Below are 23,989 nucleotides of genomic sequence, written 5' to 3'. Positions count from 1 at the left end.
GCAGGTCAGGCAGCATCCAAGGAGCAGCAGAATCGACGTTTTGGGCAAAACATCATTCCTGCAGGTACTCCGGTTTCCTTCCACAGTCCAAAGATGAATAGTTTGGGTGGGTTAGCCATGCTGAATTGCCCATTGTGTCCCAGGATATGCAGGCTAGGTAGATTAGTCAATGGGAAATGAAGAGTTACAGAGATGGGGTGGGTCTGGGTAGGATGCTTTTCAGAGGATTAGTGAAACCTCGAAGGGTCAAATGGCCTGCTCCCACACTGTAGGGATTTTATGATCTCGCCTTTTACCATCAGTCTGATCCTCCTGTGAATGGCACAATAAGAACCAGCTGCAGATTTTCTCCAAATCCTGCTCTAATTATTTGAAACACCTCCAATACTTTCCTGTGATTGCCCTTGCATGACCTGATTCAAATGTTGCTTCAAGCTCACAAAAACACTAGGACAAATAGAGAACTTTGAAAGTGTCCTCAGCCAAAATAATTTGTTTAAACAAACGTACAAATGTTGGGATAGTTTGACTAGCATTTTCAACATTAGGCAAAAATCTTTGCAAGAATTGCACACAGCCAACAGATACTCAATACACAGACAGGTAATCATTGGATACCTAACTTTTATCAGTTTACACATTTTTGTGCAATACTTAGATTCATTACTCAAGTAAGATTTTCATACTTTTTAAAATGAAATAGTTAATGATTTGACATGAATTGGTTTGCCAGATCTTAGTTTAAATTAAGAACTAAATGACCAACAATGCAAGATACCGCGTAGGTTAAAATGGTAGAAGGGAAACAAATTTGCAATAGAGAAGTAATTAGGAGATACAGTCTGGAAGAAATCAAAAGAGAGGGGAGTTGTTCCAAGATGCTGTGATCCTCACTAAGGAGTAGGAAAACAAGGTCCAAGAGACGAGTTAGTAGAACAGTGGCTTGTTTCAGTTTTTACTGATTGTGAATTGGCTAATAGCACAGTCATTACAAAAACAAAGATAGCCACAGGCATCAGCCTCTTCTCCAAAATGAGCACACACCATATTACGCAAACAAAGGCGAATGTAGGAACAAATCAGGACAAGATATATCCAAGGGTTGAGAAAAACACAGCCCTGTAAGTTTTAGCTCCTCAAAACGAAACGGTTGGGTAGGAACTCAAACTCTTGCTAACTTGAGGGAAGATTTTTCTTTTATTTCCAGAGTGCAGTAAGCTAAGATCTACAATTTACTGATCAATAGGTGGCAGAAATAGATTCATTGGTAACTTTCAATAAGAAATTGAATAACTTGCAAGGCTATAGGAAAAGGGCAGTAGACTGACACTAACTGGAAAGCTCTTTCAAAAGGATGTACTGGAATGATAGGCCAGGTAAGCTCTTTCTGTGCAGAGTGACTGTTATGACTGTCCTATTTTGTGTGAGGGATATATGGGTAGGTACAGAGGCTAGAAGATGGAAAGAAATTCCTCAAAATCTTTCACTGAACAAAATGCTAACCTTGGCACATAGTTGACACAAATGACTAATCTTCAATAATTTGGGCAATGTAGCATTGATCAAAACACCAGATTTGATTAAATTTAAACCTTAGTTAAGACAAGCATCATATGGTGTGCAACATCCAGTTCTAAATTGATAATCTTTTGGGAAATTCAACTGTGTTTATTGGGGAAAGAGGGGTGCCTGGGGCTCCAATCAGCATGAATGTTGTTGTTAGGGCATACTGGAGCAGATCCATCCTCTGGGGGTTTGCTGATTCGGAGCATAACTGGTTGGTGCAGCATTCCTCTGTTTCTGAGCAAACTCCTTCACAACAACAGAATTTAACTGCAGCAATCATTCAGCTGTCAAACAACCAACACGGACCGAGAGAAACTTGGACTGATGACAGTGAAAGACAACTCTACAGAGAAAGAGAAATAAAACAGAATATGCTGGAATTACTCCACAGGCCAGGCAGAATGTATGGTGGGGAACTGTCAATATTTCAGTCATTGAGGAGTGTTACAGAGTTTGAAAAAAGTTAGGGATGCAACAAGTTTTAACCAAGTAAAGATACATGGAAATTATGGCATAGGGTGGAAGGCAAGAGATTACAAGACCAAACTGAAAAATGCAAAACAAAGAGGAGTGTGTCATGGAAAAAAAGTGAAGAAAGAATTAAAGTATTCTTCAAAATGGTCATCCAAACTATATTTGGTGTCTACACTATTGGAGTGCAGCATAAGCTCAGAGTCCTATATTCAGATTGCAAAGAAATGAGTGCAATTTGCTGTTTCACTTGGACAACGCATTTGGGACCCTATCTGACGGGAGGGAGAACTTAAAAGGGCATAAGTTGCATCCTCTGAGGTTATACATGGAACTTGGGGGAAAAAAAAAGACAAAAAACAAAAACAAAAACCGAGAAACTCAACAGGTCGAGCAGCATCGGAGAAGAGACAGAGAGTTAACGTTTCGGATCCAAAGATTCTTCTCTGGAACTGTTCCAAAAAATCATCATTAGACTCGAAATATTAACGGTTTTTCTCTCCATAGGTGCTGCCGCACCAGCTGAGTTTCTCCAATACTTTTTATTAAAAGGACTTAGACAATTTGGCAGAATGGGTGGATTGGTGACAGATAACATTCAATGTGAAGTAGTGTGAGGTGATGCATTTTGCTACACAGAATAAGGAGAGACAATATAACATAGGGAGTACAATTCTAAAAGACTTACAGGAGCAGAGCGACCTGGATGTATACGTACACATATCGCTGAAGGGGGCAGAAGAGGGGAAGACACCTTAATGAAGCATACAGTAACCTCGGCATAGAATACAAGACCAAGTGGGTGATGCTAAACTTGTGTAAGACACTTGTTCGACCTCAGGGGTATACAGTCCGAGGCACCACATTTAGGAAGGATGTGAATGCATTGGAGAGAGTGCATAAGAGATTTACTAGAATGGCTATCGGCCTGAGAAATTTCAGTTAGGAGGACCAGTTACAGGGGCCAGTACAGAGCAGAAGGCAGCTAAGAGGAGTTCTGTTGGGAGTTTAGACAGAGAAAAATTAATCTTGTTCATAAAAGATTCAAGAATGAGAGCGCACAGATTTGAAGTTATTTACAGAAAAAAAACTTTCGCACAAGGGTATAGAACACACTATCTGGAAGCATGGTAGGGCAGGTTCTATTCAGGCTTTCAAGAGGGGATTGGAGGATTATTCAAATTGAAACAATTTTCATTGTGCAAAGGGATGATGGAAAAGACTGAATTAATATGCTGATTTGGAGAGCCAGTGCAGAGGGGAGATTGAGGACTGAACACAATGTGGAGGACAGAATAATCCCTTTGGAATGTTGAACAGGAAATGGAGTGTGTGTGTTTACTTGTCACATGCTCAAGTAGGAGGCAGGATGATCTGTTAAATACAAAAGGCTTGTGTTCATAAAAAAAGGAGCACATTATCATGATTCTGTTGTGCTGCGGAGAGATGCACAGGTAATGGAACAATCATTGTTGAGAGATCAGTTAAACATAGTTGTCGAGGGTCCCAGCAGTTGAAAAAGGAAGCATCCTCTCCACCCTACTACTCCTCTTTCAAATCCCACCCAGTCTGATGTCCAGCCATGTTTCCATCAGTGCTCTGACCTCCTCATGCAGTGCTCAAAGGCCACAGCTTCATGCTGCGTCTGCCACCACCTCCATGAATTGGGCTTCATGCAACAAATTCTTATGTTACCTTTTATTTTTCCTTCTGCTTGGCCAGGAGTCTTTCCCAAAGCAATTTGCTTCTCACCTTCAAAATGTTTATTCGACTGAACCCCCTCTGTCTGGTCACTTAGATCCACTTGAGATTTTGTCATTGAAAAACTGCCAGAAAGACAAGCCTCTCACCCGCTCTAAACAATCTTTCATAATGTGCAGAGCTCCAACTTACTGTCAGTAAGTTCACCTCCTCTGGAGATCTTCCCACAATGGCTTCCAACATCAGATCCAAACCCTACATAAACTTCAACTTTGCTCCCAAGATGAGTAACAGTGTTACCCTTGAAGACTCATCACCAACTTGTTACACCCCATGATCCAATCATGACAAATTTCCTCTTACCACCATCATCAATCTGTGACTCTTCTGATGTCCTTAGCCAATCTAGCAACTTTAAGTTTCTTGACCCTAACCTGGGCACCCTCAATCCTTCTATACCCTCTCCCCACCCCCAGCATATTCTGAAGTTAGCCCCGCTTCTCCTTTGAAACCGAGCTCAGCCAAACTGCCTTTTTACCACTCCTTCTGCACATGGTTGAATCTCTCAGATTGAATAACTTTTCCTTCAACTCTAAATGTTTTTCCAAATAAAGAAAAATTGTCCTATAGGGACCCACATGGGTTCAGTTTGATGACTGTCTTTTGATAGAATACATTGAACATTCACTACTTCCTCCAGTACACTGATGGATATAATTGCTGTACTTTATCTTCAAAAAAAAAATCAACTTTTCTATCCTTGTGGTTCAGACTTTTGTCTCTCAGAGACTAGGCTTTCAACCAATATCTACTGAGCCCACAGATTCTCTCACGACTTTAACTATACCATCTCACTTCCTATAAAAGGACACTATCATTCCCTAGCTTTTTAATATCCATCACATCTAGTTTGATGCAGATGTAATTTAACCTTGAAAAGTAAGAGGTCATAAACTTCCGAAGGAGGAATTTGACACGGAATTATTCAAATGAAGGACATGACACTAGGAAAGAGTTAGATGTAAAAAAGGGATGTTGTCAACTATTTTGAGGGGTAGAAGGCCGTATTAGTAGGGTGGTGAATCAGGCATATGGAACATTTGCCTTTATCAATTCAGCCATAAATTACAAAAGCAGGGAGGTCCTGATGGAATTGTATAGACCTTTGGTGAGGCTACAGCTGGAGTACGGTGTGCAGTTCTGGTCACCTCATTACAGGAAGGATATGATTGCAATATAGGGGGTACAGAAGAGATTCACCAGGATGGCAAATGTAAGTTTGAGCAAAGGCATGGTCATTATTGTTGGGAGCAGAAAAGACTGAGGGCGCAACCAGACTGAGATGTACAAGGCTAAGATGGACAGAGAGTGGATCAGCAGCAGCTGTTCCAGTTAGTTGAAGGGACAGTCAAAGAGGCACAGGTTCAAAGTGAGGGATAGTGTGGTTTGGGGTTGGGATGGATGAGGGGAGGTGTGTTAGAAGGAAGGACAATCTTATTTACCCAGAGGGTGCTGGCAGTCTGGAATGTGCAACCTGCGAAGGTGGTAAAGGTGACTTGCCTCTCATCTTTTAAAAACAAGTACCTGGATGAGCTCTTGGCATGACATAATATTCAAAGCTCTGGGCCAAGTGCTGGTAAATGGGATTAGGTTGAAGGTCAGGTCTTTCATAAATGTCAGTAGAGACTCAATGGTCTGAAGGGCCTCTTCTGCACTCTTATGATTTTATGATCACGTCTATTCTTATGTTACCTTCCATTCCAGGGTTTCTGGCAGGTTTTCCTTTCTCGTCAACAAAATCTCACATTGGTTTGACAGGCTCCTCAATTATGTGTGTAATCCATTTCTTGCAATTTTGCTCTTGCCCCTTTCCTACCCCACCAGAAAAGTCATCAGATTCCCTTCCATCCTCAACCTCCACATTTGACAGATACTCTCTGCAATGCCCAAACCTCTATCTTGAGGCAACTCTCGCATCTTCCTCTTCACTCTGCTTTCAGCGTTAGGATGAGACCATTCCTTTCTCACCACAATGGTCTACACCTGCAAAAACATTCCTTGCAGTTTCCAGGATAAATTTCTATTCAAGAACAAAGGCAAAACCTGCCCCTTATCCCTTTCCTTCCTGCTATTCAGCACACCAAATACTCATTCCAGACTAAACTGCAAGTTACTTGCACTTATCAAATGTTGTGGATGATATTCACTGCCCATGATGCAGTCTCTCCAGTGCAGAGGAGACTAAGTACTGTGATTGTTGCAGGACCGCTCCATTCAGTTTGCATGAGAGATCTGGAATTTCTAATTGTCTGTCGTTTTAATGATCTGTCTCACTCACATTCTGACTGCTCTCCCAATCAAGCTCAATGGGAAAGTGATTAGACACATTACAGCTTTCTGGTCTCAAAACTAAAATTTAGCTTTCAGATCACAATCTCTGATCCCATCTTTTTGATTGGCAGCGGCCAATGATTTCAATTGTCATTTACACCTCATCCAGACCAACTTGGCTCTTTTTTGGCCTTGTGCCATCAAGCCTTTTATCATTTGATCTCTCCCACCTTCAACTTTTCCACAATCTCTTGACTCTACCCTTTCACATCTATACTTGAAAACCTGACAGCATCTTTACCTTGCCACGTTCTTGAATAATCAACCTGAACCTTTATCTATTTCCTTTTACCTGGTACAGTTTACGGAAAGGCAATCATGCCAGTGTTTTGCTTTTATTTTTGTAAATGTTGGTTAGGTTTCATTCTGAATTTAAGTGTTTCCACTGTGTACATAAGGTCCAGCCGAACTGACGGTGTGACAAAGCATTGAATCAATTCCCAAAAAGATGTAGAAACCTTCATTCTGTAGATCTCCAGCTCATTGTCTGTGATCCTCCACGGTTCCTCTGCCTTCATTTTCTCAGATGCTTCTTGTTCTCTATCATCCTCATGAAGTCTGAATGGCTCAATCATCTCTTCAAAAGCTGCAATACTGTTTAATACAAAATCAAGATGGTAAAAAGCTTGTGTTTTGGTTTTAGACCAAATTTGTGCCAATAGCAATGGTCAGAAATTTCCACAGGTAAAATATTCAGTGATAATAAATACAAATCCATTAGTGTAAATAACCAGAAAGGAACGGGAGTTAGCAACTTCAGTGATTATTTTCCAAAGCTGTATCACAAAATCCACCTCTCATCAAGAAGACTTACTTGTCTTTGCTTGGCTTTGTATTCATATCCCCGAGAACAGTGATGTCTGAAAAATCTATCCGGAATTTGCTGAGTAAAGTGGCCATTCTGAAAGTTAATAATAAACTGACTTAATTATTGATAACATTTTCCATATTCAGAATTACAAAGCAAATGCTAACGGAGCTTTGCATTACCACTGCTAGAGAAACTTCGACAGGCAATGCTGTCATCTCAAAAGTTCCAGCAAGTGCCCCTTAGCCGTTTTGGGGTTGTGATGGAGTTGCTGGTGTTGAACTGGGTTGGACAAAGTCAGAAGTCACACAGCATCAGGTTATAGTACAACAGTTTTTTTTTTAAATCACAAGCTTTTGGAGCACTGTCCCTTTTTCAGGTGAAGTAGGCTTCATGCAATAGAAGGACAGCGCTCTGAAAGCTTGAGGTTTCAAATAAACCTGTTTGACTATAACCTGGTGTCACGTGACTTCTGACCTTTTTGGGGCTTTAGCAACAATTAGAATCAAAAGTTAAAGACAAAATTTGTGCTGGTTACTAATGTTTCCAAATAGTCTCTTCATGCAGTACACAAATTGCAATCCCCACTCATTTATCTACATGCTGTACAAGATCTCAAAACTTACTTTGATGCTTAGCAACACTATTTAACAAACACAATTTTACGAAAATAGAACCAGATGTTTATTATTAACACATCTGCAAACACACATGTATATCATTTTCAGGTTGGCTAAAATTAATTACTCACGTCCTCCTATCGTGGTCTATCCTGTTTATTTTTCCACCAATGAACACTCTGATCTTGCAATCTTTCCACTTTTTCTTCGTAGTGAGAAGATATGGGATAAGTAGCGTCAAGCCTATCAAAGCAGAAAATGCGCAGAGACATTTAATCATCCCAAATAACTCATCGTTCCAGCTCATTAACAAAGTACAACTTAGCAAACAAAAGGAACTGGCAATTATTATCCTGCTGTGACTGGTTTATTTGTACAAAGAAAATGGAATTGCAGAGTGAAAAGCTATACCTCCATCATCGAAAAGCCACCAGACGTCAATCGTCCCTTTACCCTGCTGCTTTTGGAATCGAGAGCTTGCCTGAAGCAGCTTCTGGTCATTCATGTTCAAAGGCACAGATGAACCTCTAACCTCTGAAAAGTTTCATGGAAAATTAGGCACTTTTCAAAAAGAAGGGAAAGTCATTGTCATCAGTAAGAGATCAACTTCACAGGACATTTGAAAGAGAACACAGTTGACAGTGAGTAAAGTCTTCCAGAGAGGCAGAAAAAGACCAACTTTCATATTTTCGAATACTTGTTTTGGTGGCTTTTTAAAAATCAGGAAAAATGAAGTAATCCAGTGAATTTCTTCATGTGGCAAGTGATCTATTTTACTTTACAAGATCAAGCAAATTTTCCCTTTAGCAAATCTTTCCTAATATCAGCCCAATCTCTAATTTGCTCCAGAGCAAATGATCGCCTCCCCCAACTCGATCATAAGAAATTAGCAAATTACTCAAATATTAAAGCATGCGGTAACTGTTTCGATTTCTAAAATGGATTGAATATATAAAAAAGGCACCTAGTGACGCTGGTTAAGTCTTGCAAGTGCCAGACAATTCCATTCCTGCAAGGTCAGAGCATGCATTGATCTGTACAACTTACTTCCACTCAGCACAAGTCATTTAATTTTCTGGAGGGAGATTGTTTATAGAGAATTCTCATTTGTTTGTATGCCTTTTTAATGGCACGGTTTAAAAAGAACAAAACATTGCTACATGGCAGACTTTCATTTATTGAATAGGAGTTTATTTTCTGATAGTCAATTACCTAGCACTGATTTACAACACTGGAGCCACAATTCATTTTTCTGCACTCTGGTATAGAATACACAAACTTTTTCTAAAGAAGGAAATCACAATAAAACTAAATTTGACCGATTCTATGAAAAGGAGGATGAACATTGTTTTGAATTTTGGGGAGGATAGTGTATGTGGTTGTGGGTTTTGGTAGACAAACAATAAACTCTCCCACCACCTCTAGAAGGACGAGGAAGAATGAGGAAGAAACATTTTGCTATATAGCCTGGAATAACTTCCAGTGTTATATAGCAAATTACAACAGTGAACAGAACTGATTGAGAAACACACAAGGCATCTTTAGATTCTTGTTCAATTTAAAGTTATTGTAAGCAAAGCCAAAAGGTAGCAACAAATGCAAGTGTACATTAACGTTTGCCTGCCTTTGGGGAAAAATAGGTTTCCATTAGAGTACAGTCCTTTGTCATTTCAGATAAAAGGACTGCATCTGAAAACAATATGCTTATGTTTTAGGTAGTTGAGCTGCTTTATACTTGTAATAATTTCTGTTTTTATTTCCAGTACTCAAATCTTCCTTTTTGACTTTTTGTTTTAAAACTTTAGTCAGCTATCATAGAACTTGTATTGAGCTTTTGGATTGTTGTGAGCTGGCAGTCATTGGAGCCATTTAGAAATATGCAACTAAAGAATAGTGTTCAAGTGGGAACTGCACAAATGTTAAAAAAGAATCAGCACAGGAGGGGAACGAACAAGCAGGGATTAGTCCAAACAAAACAAAAGGTACAATAAAAGGTATTCATAACAAAAGAAAACTCAAATTATACAGTGGAACAAAGGAAGGACAAAAGTGAAAGATCTGATTACTAGAGCAACTAGTAATAATTACAAAGGAAAAAAAAATGAAAACAAAACAATGGAATGCCTGCCTTTTTTCAAGAGAGGCTGTGTGGACGCCTTGCCATCATCTTCTTCATCTGCATTATGTTCAAAACAACCAATACAGTAAGTTAATTTCATATGCATCACTAGATGTAAACAAAAATGTAAACATTAACTGGTTACTTTAGAATTAGTTAATGGTGAATTACATTGTGAACATTAATTTAGTACTTAAAAAGGATAAAAGGGAAAAAAGCGAGTCCAAGGTAATGGATTTAAAACTGAATTGTGCTGAATTACTTTGTTATCTCAGTCCAAACACCAATCCACATCTCCCGAAAGTGCATTTTATTCAGAAAGTCTAATTAGTTTATGGGAGTTTACATCTTTCTTTGTTAAGAATAATTATTGAAGTACAAGCCATTTAGTGATAGCGATCCTTTAATAGCTTTTTAATTAAAAAGGCTTCCTCACCACCTCCAAATTTGTGTTTATTATAGCCAGTAATTCGGTTATGCACCCATAGTGGTATTAATTTGCAAAAACAAAAAAAAAGGGATTGTAGGAGAGAGGGAGGAGGGAGACTATGACAGGTGTTGGGGCAATTGAGGGAAATGAAAGCTGGTGTGCAGGCAAAAATGCCAAAAAACTTGGACATGCTATATGTGCAAAGCCAAACAAAAAAAGCTTTTATCCATATTCTTAATCTATTCTCTCCATTTCTCTTTCCACTCTTCACTCGTGTGTGTTCAAGTGACCTGAAAACATGTATACCAGAACAAGGTAAAAAAAACAGTATTTGCTTCAGTTTCTACTCTGCATTTCAACACAAGCAGATTAGTTTCTCCTCCTGCTTCATTCAAGTCAGTACAAACAGGGACCAACACTCTGGTAAAACAGCCACTTTATTCTTAATGCACATGGAGTCATCGCGCTTAGAGGAAATGTCCCAGAGCCTTGAACACAAATTTAACATAAAAGTTAGTTTAAAATTAATTTTTATAAAATTATGTACAGATGGAAACATTAGATTTCTATAAAGGTGTAATTTGTGTCATTCTAGGTAATTAGTGTCTGACAGAATGCAAAAAAAAACTCCCCAGTTATTGAACTACTCTGGAAAAATGGGGAGCCTGTTGCCATCTATAAGGGTAGGTTTTGGAAGTTTGCAATGCCAGTCTAATTGCAGCTAACACATTGTAAAAAGCTGCAAATAACCTAGTGTTAAGAGCAAATTTCCTGCAATATCGGGCAGTACAGATAGTCACATTTACAAGACTTTTGGAGAGCTGACAGTTTTCTAAGTAACCACCAGCTTTAAGATCCTCAGGTTAGATTGCGTTAAACTACTCATGTCATAAGTAGACCTTAAAAAGTTGGGCCTTGGAACAGCACCCATTGTTTTCCTGATGCGTCCTTAGCCTGAGGAACCACCGTTCACGCGAGGGTTTGGAAGCTTTACCCTCTTGCTTCACCATATAATAAATCCCAATTATTTTCTGAAAAAGTAATTTACGGCTTCTCATCATTAACATTTAATATGATTATCAAGCATTTAAAAACACATTTTAGCACCATACTATTTAATTGTAAAAATGGGGTTCTGACAGATTCATTAAATGCAAATATCACAGGCCTATTTTATCTACTAAAAGTAAGTTTGGCTACAAATTGGTTAATTTTCCCTAATGTTTTGATCAGCAAATTCCTGAAGGTACATTAGGCAAGAAATACAAATTGATTTTCAGCTGTTGGTTGAGATTTAAATAAGAACAAACATTCAAAATATTAAAACATCAATTTGTTCTTATGATCCCAGACTGACCACTACATTCTAGGTAGGGATCAGTAACCTATTTTTCTTAAAAGGTGGACTGAAGTTGATGATCCCAAGCACTTAGAATAAAGCTGCAAAACTTAATTGTTTTGAATATACAATATTTTTATGATCAAGGCTAGAACATATAAACAATTTACTCCATACACAAGCACAAGTTATATTTTAAAACCCAATTAGAACAGAGATAAATATGGGTATCAGATACAGCGTAAGCAAACACTCCACAGAACACGGCAAACACCAAATGCTATCGAGAGATATTGCACAATTCCTGAACAACTCTCCAAATATTAGTGACAAGTGAGTCATCAAATTTAATTTAAAAAGGCCTAGATCCTGCATTCCTGCAAAAGGTGTTCCATGATAGAGTACTTCACCACCCCACATCCTGGCAATGCCCTCTCCCAATCATCGAATCATAGATTGCCTAAGTGTGGATCTGCTCCGACCCTCCAAAAAAGCATCCCATCCATACCCAGCATCTCCACTTTATCCCCAAACTCCACATATCCCACGCTAACCCACCCAGCTTGCACATCCCTAGACACTGGGGGCAATTTAGCATGGCCAATCACCTAACCTGCACAGCATTGGACTGAGGGGAAACCGGAACACCTGGAAAAAACCCACGCATACATGGGAAAGTGTTCAAACTCAGTGCTGACACAGTCACCCATGGCTAGAATGGTACCCACGTACCTGATGCTCTGAGGCAGCAGTGCTACCAACCGAGCCACTATAAATCAGGAGTGTCCGAGATTTCGGAGAATGCACTCTGACACTACCCACAGCACAATTTCTGCTGGTCTGCAGACAGCTGTCTTCACCAACCGATACTGCCTCTCTATACTTCAGAGGTTTTTTTTTTATTCAACAGCGCAAAACAAGCATGGCCTGTGGGATTCCCTCACCCTCATTCTCAGTCAGACTAACTTACTAATGACACTTCTCTTGAGACTCAACAGTTCTTAGGGCTTTTCCAGCTACACCTGCCAACTGCCCAGACTTCTCCAGGGTCCTAAAGACTCATTTTGTTATAGCAGCACTTTCTTGCTATGAACTCTTTTCTCCCTGCTCCAAAGTACTTGAAAAACCAGGTCATAACCTTTTTGTCTGGCTGCCTCCATCCAACTGCCTAGAGTTGGCTGTTCAGTAACCCTTGAACTGTTCTGAGTGACTGTCATGGAACAACCAGCTTGGTCTTTGTTTCAAGGCAGTATTGAATGAAATTAACATTTTAGAACATGAATGTTAACAACCCTGGAACTTGTAATATTCAGAAAACAGAGTACTGTGTTATTTAGTACAAAATGAACATAAATAATGGTTTCATCACAGTATATAACATTAATACAAATTAAACATAACTGATTATGTAACAAGATCTACTGAAAATTTTAGAATGAGCAACATCTAAAATATGTATTGAGCTAAAGACCCAAGAAAGAAAATTAAGGGCAGCAGGAGACCATTCATCTCTTCACACCTCCTGCAAGTTCCAACACGATCATGACTGATCATCCAACTCATTACCTTGTCCCACATTTCTCCCTGTAGCCCCAAGGAAAAGACATCCGGATGGGTATATGTATAGGGAGGGTTTGAGAGTGATATTGGCCAAATGCTGGCAAATGGAACTAGATTAATTTTGGATATCTGGTTGGCATGGGCGGGTTGGACTGAAGGGTCTGTTTCTATGCTGTACATTTCTATGACACTAACTATATCATATTCCTTTCTGAAAACATACAATACTGTGGCTTCAACTGCATTGTGGCAGGGAATTCCATTGGCTTACCCCACTCCAGGTGAGGATATTTCTCCTCATTGCACAACCTTAAAGACCTGACCCTTACAATGCGACCCATAGTTCTGGACACTCCGGTCCAGAAGGCAACTCCTCTGCATTTACCTAGTTTAGTTCAGTTAATATTTTATAGGTTCCTAGGAGATCCCTCTACATTCTTCCAAACTCCAGTGAATACAATCCTAACTGATTGAAGCTCTTGTTATTAGTCAGTCCTGCCATTCGTAGCTAACAGTAACCAATAAGAAACAAACATTATGAATTGGAGCTTCACCTGAGGAAAATGCTGTTCAAGAAATTGTGGCATTTCTATAAATGTATTAAGTTTTTAAGTGATGCATTCACATTATAACGTCTAATAATGACAAGAACGCAAAGTAAATGTAATTACTAACAAACTTCAGGGAAGCTTAACAGGAGGGAGTACGTATAACCAGCTCCCCCACACCTGGAATAGAATACAGCTTGATAGATGCAAATATAAAGTTTCAGTTCAGTATTTCATAGTAAATATTAACATTGCACCTGTAATGATCGGTTTGTTTCTGTACAAGGTTCCAGTGGGCAAAATAACAAATGTTCAGCAACAGAATATTCACTTCTCAGTTTCACAATGAAACTTTTCATCAATCCAAATTGTCCAAGTTCTGCATGTAATTTATTCTTCAGGAATACAGGTGGTTTGATCCATGCACGGTTAAATCATTTGGTCAGTATTAAAGTGACCAAAGGTGTCGAAGATATGAAACACCAACCAGATGCAATTTAACGTTAAACTGAACCCAAACTGGTGATAGCTGAGCCTCGCAAATCACATTATTGAGCAAACCAGTACTCAAAAAAAAAGTAAAAAATTAAATTCCGTCGGTCATGTTCCCAAGACACTTTGCAATGACAATTTATATACAACAACTTTTTGTTTGAACTGGTGCATGTGTTTCATGCTTCAATAAACATTAACAAAAAGCCTCGAGACAAAATACCTCTATATCCTATCCATCGTACCTGTGACTTCAACCAGGCAAACTGGAGTATGGTCTGCCACCAATAGGGTTCCTGTCCCCCCAGAGGACCAACGCCCTGGACTACTGCTCCACACCCAAAGATATCTACCGCTCCATTCCCCACCTGCATTTTAGAAAAATCAAACCACAAAGCGGTGTTCCTTCTCTCAAATTACAGCAGAAACTGAAGCGTGAGGATCTGGGACAGAGAGTCAGAGTGTTGGTCAGACAGATTAGCTCCGATGGTGAGTGCTTGCAGTCAGTGGATTGGTCCATTTTCAAGAACTCAGCTGCCAGTCTCGATGCCACTACCGTCACAGACTTCATCAGTAAGTCTGGAAAGGACTGGGCATCAAGAAATCAATCCGAGTTGTTCCCCACCATGGAGAAACCATAGATGAACTGGGACATCCCCTCCCTAATGATGCCCAAATCGGAGGTGTTGAGGTTATTTGACCCTGACCTATATAGAAACTCAAGGTACGACCTTCACAAAGCCATCAGGGAGACCATGAGACAATACCAGACTAAACCAGAGTCTCAATCAAAACGTGTGGGGCACTGGAAAAGCACAGCAGGTCAGGCAGCATCTGAGGAGCAGAAGAATTGATGTTTCGAACATAAGCCCTTCATCAGGAATGTGGAGCAGGTGGTGGCCAAAGGGGGCTGAGAGATAAATGGGAGGGATTGGGGGGGCTTGGGGATGACTGGGGGTGGGGTGGGGGGGAAGGAAAGAGGTAGCTGGGAATAATGACTCCCAGGCCAACCGCACGAATACAGATCGACTCTGGCAAGGCCTACATAATATAATTGACCACAAGTGAAGTTGAGTAGAAATCACTGACAACAATACATCCCTCCCCGATGAGCTCAATCCATTCTGTGTTTGTATGGAACAGGAAGTCAGTGAAATGATGTCACCTACCCCAACAGCCTCGTGTGCCCCTGTACCCACAGTCACTGCCGCAGGGGGCAGATCAGCCTTAGAGGGTGAACCCATTGAATGGAGTCCCTGGTCAAACACTCAGATCCTGCACGCACCAGCTGGTGGGAGCATTCTCAGACATTTTTAACCTCTCCTTACTCCCATGGGAGGTCTCCACCTGCTATAAGACCACCATCAACCCAGTGTAAAATGGTGACAGAGTAACAGGCTCTTTCCTGCTCTCTCTCTTCCCCACGCCCCACCCCCCACCAGCCAATACACATCTTCTTTCTGTCTTTGTTTCACTTTTGCTTCTGCTCTTTTCTTTCACAATTTCCTCTTGTTTTTTCTGTGTTGAATTAGTTGACATCACCGGGTGTGGCAGTCAGACTGGGCCGCATGCAGAGTGAAGGATGTAGCCTCAACCGGCGATCAGAGGCCGGCGAGAGAGAGACCATTCTCCCGGCGATCAGAGACCGGTGACAGAGAGACCATTCTCCCGGCGATCAGAGGCCAGCGAGAGAGAGAGACCATTCTCCCGGTGATCAGAGGCCTGTGACAGAGACGCCATTCTTCTGGCGATCAGGGACTGGTGACAGCAGCAGCAAAGGTCCTCCAGGGGGAGGGGGGGTGGTTGGGGGAGTTGGCAGCGGACTCTTCAAAATGGCGGCTGACACCTGCAAGGCGATATCTGCAGCTAAAGCAGGCCTCGTGGCCCAGTGGTGGTCTGACCTGGCCATGGAGACAGGGACTCCTGGCTCTGGGGAGAGTGTGGGTTCAGCAGCACCAGCAAAGTGGGCCCAGCGGTGACGCAATGGTGCCGAGAGTGGGGAGACTCCTACACTGGGGGGGGGGGGGGGGGGGGTGGTCTGACACAGGCAGCAGCGAGGGGGTGGAGGTCTTCCTTGATCCTCAGTACTGGCGTGGACTGGGTCAGAAAGACTCAGTCTGGGCTTTTTAACTTCACTAGTTTTCTAATACATTCCTGTTACCTATAATGCTGGACTATTCATTTTAGTTTTATAATTTTTTTGGTTCCTAAGAATTTGATCTTTAGTATCTGTATCAAAGTATTTTTGCACTAAAGATGGTGTAGTTATGCAGCAACTGTAAACTTCTCACTGTGGCTATGAAGCTAATTCTATTGAACGATAACATCAGACATGTGTTAGTGACTACCACCTTGTGGCTGTGACATGTACCGTTAGAAGACAAATCAGGACAGGCCTTATACAGTTAAAAGGTAGGACCATGGAGTGTTGCCAAACAGAGGGATCTAGTGGTGCAGCTGCATAGTTCCTTGAAAGCGGAGTTGGGGTAGACAGGGTGGTGAAGGCTGCATTTAGCACACTTGCCTTCATTGGTCAGAACGCAGTTAGGATATAGAACATGGAACAATACAGCACAGAACAGGCCCTTCAGCCCACGATGTTGTGCCGAACATTTGTCCTAGCTTAAGCACCCATCCATGTACCTATCCAATTACCACTTAAAGGTCGCCAATGATTCTGACTCTGCCACTCCCACAGGCAGCGCATTCCATGCCCCCACCACTCTCTGGGTAAAGAACCTACCCCTGACATCCCCCCCTATACCTTCCACCCTTCACCTTAAATTTATGTCCCCTTGTAACACACTGTTGTACCTGGGGAAAAAGTTTCTGACTGTCTACTCTATCTATTCCCCGATCATCTCAAACCTCTATCAAGTCACCCCTCATCCTTCGCTGTTCCAATGAGAAAAGGCCTAGCACTCTCAACCTATCCTCGTACGACCTATTCTCCATTCCAGGCAACATCCTGGTAAATCTCCTCTGCACCCTCTCCAAAGCTTCCACATCTTTCCTAAAGTGAGGCGACCAGAACTGCACACAGTACTCCACATGTGGCCTTACCAAGGTCCTGTACAGCTGCAACATCACCTTACGACTCTTGAATTCAATCCTCTGCTAATGAACGCTAATACACCATAGGCCTCCTTACAAGCTCTATCCACCTGAGTGGCAACTTTCAAAGAGCTATGAACATAGACCCCAAGATCCCTCTGCTCCTCCACCTTACTAAGAACCCTACTGTTAACTCTGTATTCCACATTCTTATTTGTCCTTCCAAAATGGACAACCTCACACTTGGCAGGGTTGAACTCCATCTGCCACTCCTCAGCCCAGCTCTGCATCATATCTAAGTCCCTTTGCAGCCGACAACAGCCCTCCTCACTATCCAGAACTCCACCAATCTTCATATCGTCTGCAAATTTACTGACCCACCCTTCGACTCCCTCTTCCAAGTCATTAATAAAAATTACAAATGACAGAGGACTCAGAACTGATCCCTGCGGAACTCCACTTGTAACTGGGCTCCAGGCTGAATATTTACCATCTACCACCACTCTCTGACTTCGACCGGTTAGCCAGTTCTCTATCCAACTGGTCAAATTTCCCACTATCCCATGCCTCCTGACTTTCTGCATAAGCCTACCATGGGGAACCTTATCAAATGCCTTACTAAAATCCATGTACACTACATCCACTGCTCTACCCTCATCCACATGCTTGGTCACCTCCTCAAAAGAATTAAATAAGACTTGTAAGGCAAGACCTACCCCTCACAAATCCGTGCTGGCTGTCCCTAATCAAGCAGTGTCTTTCCAGATACTCAAATCCTATCCCTCAGTACCCTTTCCATTACTTTGCCTACCACTGAAATAAGACTAACTGGCCTGTAATTCCCAGGGTTATCCCTATTCCCTTTTTTGAACAGGGGCACAACATTCGCCACTCTCCAGTCCCCTGGTACCACCCCCGTTGCCAGTGAAGACGAAAAGATCATTGGCAACGGCTCTGCAATTTCCTCTCTTGCTTCCCACATAATCCTAGGATATATCCCGTCAAGCCCGGGGGACTTGTCTATCCTCAAGTTTTTCAAAATGCCCAACACATCTTCCTTCCTAACAAGTATCTCCTCTAACTTACCAGTCCGTTTCATACTCTCCTCTTCAACAATACGGTCCCTCTCATTTGTAAATACTGAAGAAAAGTACTTGTTCAAGACCTCTCCTATCTCTTCCGACTCAATACACAGTCTCCCACTACTGTCCTTGATCGGACCTACCCTCGTTCTTGAGTTGGGATGTCATGTTGCGGTTATACAGGATATTGGAGAGATCATTTTTGGAATATTACATACAATTCTGGTTGCCCTTCTATAGGGAGGATGTTGTTAAACTTGAGGGGGCAGAAACGATTTACAAGGATGTTGTCAGGACTGGAACATTTGAGCTATAGGGGGAGGCCGAATAGGCTGGGGCTTTTCTCCCTGTAGTGTCGGAGACTGAGGGGTGACCTTTTTATAAGTCATGAGGGGCATGGAAAGAGGAATCCAAAACTAGAGAACATAGGTTTAAGGTGAGGGGGTAAGATTTAAAAAAGGACCCGGGGGTAATTTTTAATGTAGAGGGTGAAGTGTGTATGGAACGAGGCACCAGAGGAAGTGGAGGCTGATACAATTATAACATTTTAAAAAGGCATCTGGATGGGCACATGAATAGAAAGATTTTAGAGGGATAAGGGCCAAATGCTGGCAAATGGGACTCGGTCACATTGAGGTGCGTGGACAAGTTGGCCTGAAGGGTTAGTTTCAACGCTGTATAACTCTCTGGTTAGTACACAATACATTATTTTTTACTGTATCTTGGTACATGTGACAATAATAAATCAAATCAAACCATATAATGGGATAAAATTCATTTGTCATATTTGGGTTGAAGCTGCTTGCTCCCACTTCATTTAATTCTGTGCAATTGATTATATTTCATAGCATAATTTTATTACTTAATCAATTAAACAATGTTCAAAACATAGAAAGAGGAGGAGTGGGCCATTTAGCCCCTCATGCCTGTTCCACCATTCAGTAAAATCCTGGCCGAGTACCCTACTCAGTACCCTAGTCCTACTCTCCCCCCAATACCCTTTAATCCATTTAGCCCCAAGAACTGTGAATGAAGATTATTGGTAAAATCTCAGGTTATGGGTGAAGAGATCACAAACATTTTTACTCCAATGATATCACACACAGCATAGGACTTCAGACCTTCTCCCTGTTCCCATGGAGTCACTGTTCACTTATGAAATTTGTTAATGTCTCTCTAATTAGCTAGGTTTTGTGGAATCTAACAACTCTGGTAGCGATTTTAATTTCTATTACAGGTAGAAAATGGGTAACAATGAATAGACATTGGTGCTTCTTTATGCTTCCCCCCCCACCAAGTGGGAATGCATTTCGCGGTCAATAAAAAGTTAAAACTAGCCAGTGGTTTAGACAAGATTGTCAAAGGTTATTCAAGTATTTAAGTTGCTGCTCATACAAAGTATTCGCTCTATCTGGTCATGCAGAAATGGATATTTCATTGTACCCACAAATCAAGCCATTCTTACAAAACCACAAATCCAGCTATGTTGGTTTCACTACTAGAACAAAATTCACAAAACTGTTGCAGCAAATGTGAAAACTATCTGTATGTTGCAAGAACAGAAACCCCTACACAGTGGTTATACAGCACTGTCACACCAAAAATGTAGGCTGTGTAAGTTTTGTCAGAGTGGGATTTTGATAAATTCAACAATGCACATTACCATAATTTGCCCCATACTAAGAAAGTCCAATTTATTTTCTTAAATGGTACAATTGATTGAAAAGTGGAATTTTGTTGTACATAATCAACAGCTCTCAACTGATTCCTGATGAAGGGCTCTGGCCTGAAATGTCGATTCTCCTGCTCTTCAGATGCTGCCTGACCTGCTGGGCTTTTCCAGCAAATGGGGGGAGCAACTGGAGTACAATTCAAGTCCTTCTGCAACTATGGAGTCAGTTAGCTCCTAAAACCCACTCCTCCAATCTGGACAAATTCTTGATTCCTGGCCTGCACCATACAAAGGCAACAGAACCTTCTCTTCTAGTCTCCCACATTTTTGGATTTTCCTTGGAAAACTTTTTCAAAAAAATAGCAAACCAATGTACATTTAGCCTTCAAATTACAGCAGTGTGGACAAATCAATTGACCTAATTAACATTTTAAGCAAAGACAAATTGTTGGGCAAATTCGGCAGGTCTGGCAGTTTCTGTGGTGAGAAAGCAGAGTTAACATGGAGTCCAGTGACCCTTCTTCAAAAGGTGTCTGCTTTCTCTCCATAGATGTTGCCAGACCTGCTGAGTTCCTCCAGCATTTTATTTTTGTTTCCGATTTCCAAGCATCTGCTGTCTTGTTTTATTTTTAGCCTACATCAGAATGCATGGACTAACATTGATTGTTTGCATTTTAGTTAGTAACAACATAATTCACACTGAATTATGAACATTACATATACAGTAAAGGCATTAAAAATTCTGTACATAATAATGTCTGTTCAAGTAATGGGCCACTCACTACTTAAGAAAGCAGAATCTTTAACCAGCTACAGATGTAGGAACAGGTGCAAACATTGGAAATGTACAGCAGGTTAGTCATTATTTGAAAATAACTAGAAGAGTTGATACTTTTAACTTCTCTTAAGGAATAACCTAAACAATGCTTTTCTCAATCCTGTAAAACAGACTCAAAATGTTATTCTGCATCAGTCCCGCACAAACAAGTTGTGGAATTGCTCCCTCGCTCTCAAAAAAAAAACCCAAAACTGCTCTAGATCTGAGATCAAATTTTCCTTTGCACTCTCATTGATCGAGGCATTGAAACCAGTACATGACCAACTATAAAAAAAGGAGAAAAAGGTCATTTTACTGTTAAAAAGAGTAAATTATTGAGACTTTAAAAATACATTTTACTATTTTCACCCCATATCAAAATTGTGAATTCTTACCTTTTTGGTCTTGTGACGCAGCTGGGCTGTTGGTTTCACTCACTGATTTCGAAGATGGCTTCGAGGAATCCGCATCAGAATGTTCCAGATTCACTACAATGTCCTTGGGTTGAGCAGATTTCTCCTGAGAAGTGCATAGCTCTTCTGTACACAGAAGCAGAAAAGACATGAACCATCTCAAAAAAGATTGGATGCTTAACTGAACACAAGTATTTGTGAAATCATTAGTATGCATATATCGCACACTAAGTCACACCTTCAATTAAGTGAGTGAAAAGCAAGTCAGTGAGCGAGCAGAAAAAAGATGAATATCATGTTTTATTTGAATAGACCCACTCATGTGGATAGACATGTTCAATGACTAAGGGAAACAAATGCCAGACATTTTAAGGGCTCTGATAGACCTCAACACCACTGACAGTTCCAAAGGTACATAATTAATTGACAGTGGAAGAGGATGGTCAAGTAAAACAGTATCAAATGCAGAAAGGGTTAAGAAGCCCAAGAAGAAATGCAGGCTGGTCATTTGGAATTTCATTTGTACCTTTGCCTACAGTCACTTATTAACATGACATTTCTTTCAGAAATGCCTGAGAAAATCTGTTATCTGACTGACAAATCAGATGCTGGTAGCTACCAAAAAACAGTGCTAAATTCCCACACTCCATATGGGCTGGTCACATCTGCAATTAGCTGTATTTGTTCATGACTAGGAATCACAGATAACAAACAAAAACTTATTTTGGGAAGCTCCATCTCTTACCTAGCCTCACAAATCCATTTTAATTGTCATTCACTCACTAGGTTTAGCTAACCAGAAACAAAATAAAATATCCAGTTTACAGCCAGAAATATAACAAGAAAATTTTCAGGTTTAAGAATTTTGCTGTCACAAAAGACTAACACCATTGCCTAAATACTTTGTTGAAAGTACAATTTGTGAGCAAAGAAGAAATAAATGTTCCTGCTGCTCTTTTAGTATATTTATTTTACCCCACAGCTAATCCAAGGTAGTGTTTTTTTTGAAGCAGCTCTTCTTCTGCTCCTTTCTCACCCTGGGAACTTTCAATCTTTTGAACAGTCTCTCACAGAAACAGCCTGCACCACCTCTCCCAGCTGAGAATCTGCTTTCAGCAGAAATAAGGTGAACCTTACCACCTTGAATGGACATAAATTCAGTCTTAAAATACAAGCTTTCATCCCCATTCCTGCTCGGTGAACTACAGCATACAGTCAGAGCTGTACAGCATGGAAACAGACCATTCAGTCCAACTTGTCCATGCCAATCAGATTTCCTAAATTAATCTAGTCCCATATCCCTCTAAACCCTTCCTACTCACATACAAATACAACGTTTAAAAGGTACTTGGATGGGTACCAACCTCCAAGAAGCAGGAGAATTGACATTTCAGGCATAAGCCCTTCCTCTCATTCCTGAGGAAGGGCTTATGCCCGAAACATCAATTCCCCTGCTCCTCGGATGCTGCCTGGCCTGCTGTGTTTTTCCAACACCACATTTTTCAACTCTGGTACTCAGCATCTGCAGTCCTCACTTTCTCCTCCTGGGTACCAATCTCCTCTACTTCCTCTGGCAACTCATTCCATACATCACCCACTGTGTGAAAACGATGCCCCTCAGATCCTTATTAAAATCTTTCCCTCTCACCATCTCCACAGCCCCCCTCCTGGTAGCTGTACTCCCTCTCCCAGGTCCTGACAAAGTAACGTAGTCTGAGTGTTTGTGGGGATATATAGAACCCTTCACCTCTTAATACACATCTCCATGGCAACATAAACTAGATGGGCCATGTAACCAGATAGAAACACTTACGTACTTTATACTGTCAATTTACCTCCATGACCAGAGAAAGTTGTGATGCTCTCAGTACAAAGGCCTCTGTCATCTTTAAAGTATAAGCACCTTGGAACTTCTTTCCCAGTACAACAATCTGACCTCTAATCTCCAACAATCAAATCACCCAGGCTTGCTGTCAGGTAGAGAGACTTCAGAACATGACATATGACTCCCTTCATTTTATTTTTAAATTTGAGAAAAAAAAAATCTCAAAATAATCTTTATAAACCTCAGAATTCCACATCTCTTAGGGAACAGGATGCTACAATGAGCGCATATTGGGAAGAGGTTTGGACCATTAGGATTCTGCACAAAGGAATGCAGGTAACACATTGATGAGTTGAATACTAAGGGGACCAAGGATATATGGAGAGTGTGGAAAAATGGAGTTGAAGTGGATGATCAACCATAAAATGTTCCTGAATGATGGTGCACAACAATTAACCAAATGGCCCTCTCCTGCTCTTTGCTGTCTTATATTCTCAACAGATCTAATGACTGTCATGTGGTTATGAGATGTAAACAAGCTGACTTTTCCTGGACATTAATATTTAATACATCAAAAGTGATTAGACTCTGGTGTCTAAATCAACTGCAAATAGGATGGCCAGTTTTTAAACACTGCCCTTTACCCTAGTAAGTTAAAATTAGTTTACTCTAATTTAAAAAGTCCCTTTTTTGACAATACTTTAATATCATTAACAAGATCTAGAGAATGCAAGAATTCACAATACAAAACTACATGCTAGACAATACTGAGGCAGACATAAAAATGGAGCAAATATTTGCTTCCCTCTGAGTAACTTAATACTTTTCATTTCTCTCTCATACCCTGAACAGTAGCATTAATGATTCTGTTATTGGATAGGCAGTGGGGTTTGGATGATGCAAATACAGATTATCATCTTCCAGCTTTTGTCCCCACATGTAGCACATTCTTAAATTCTCTGTCTCCAATAGAACAGTATTGCCTGCATCAACAATTACCAGCATCAGTATAATTACAAACTATGACTAGAGTGAGGGGAAAAACAAACAAGAACCTGCATTTCCAATAGCATGCTGGTGT

At 40.8% G+C, this 23,989-nt stretch overlaps 1 protein-coding gene across 2 annotated transcripts in view; it reads right to left on the bottom strand.

Annotated features, from left to right (window-relative positions):
• The window catches only part of slc12a2 (solute carrier family 12 member 2), a 231,448-nt gene that overhangs the window by 10,646 nt on the left and 196,813 nt on the right, over positions 1-23,989 (bottom strand). Inside the window, exons 20-25 of one of the 2 annotated variants that reach the window (XM_072591016.1) lie at positions 21,066-21,209; positions 9,686-9,733; positions 7,969-8,091; positions 7,689-7,800; positions 6,944-7,030; positions 6,588-6,723 (exon numbers count right to left, since the gene is read on the bottom strand). In XM_072591016.1, the coding sequence (XP_072447117.1) occupies positions 6,588-6,723; positions 6,944-7,030; positions 7,689-7,800; positions 7,969-8,091; positions 9,686-9,733; positions 21,066-21,209 (650 nt within the window). The remainder of the gene's footprint in view (positions 1-6,587; positions 6,724-6,943; positions 7,031-7,688; positions 7,801-7,968; positions 8,092-9,685; positions 9,734-21,065; positions 21,210-23,989) is intronic. The other variant, XM_072591024.1, reaches the window with a different exon arrangement.

The sequence above is a fragment of the Chiloscyllium punctatum genome, chromosome 2 (assembly GCF_047496795.1).
Source record: "Chiloscyllium punctatum isolate Juve2018m chromosome 2, sChiPun1.3, whole genome shotgun sequence".
Taxonomy (NCBI): Eukaryota; Metazoa; Chordata; class Chondrichthyes; order Orectolobiformes; family Hemiscylliidae; genus Chiloscyllium; species Chiloscyllium punctatum.
The sequence above is the reverse complement of the archived record's forward strand: the minus strand, read 5'-3'. Positions and strand labels throughout refer to the sequence as shown.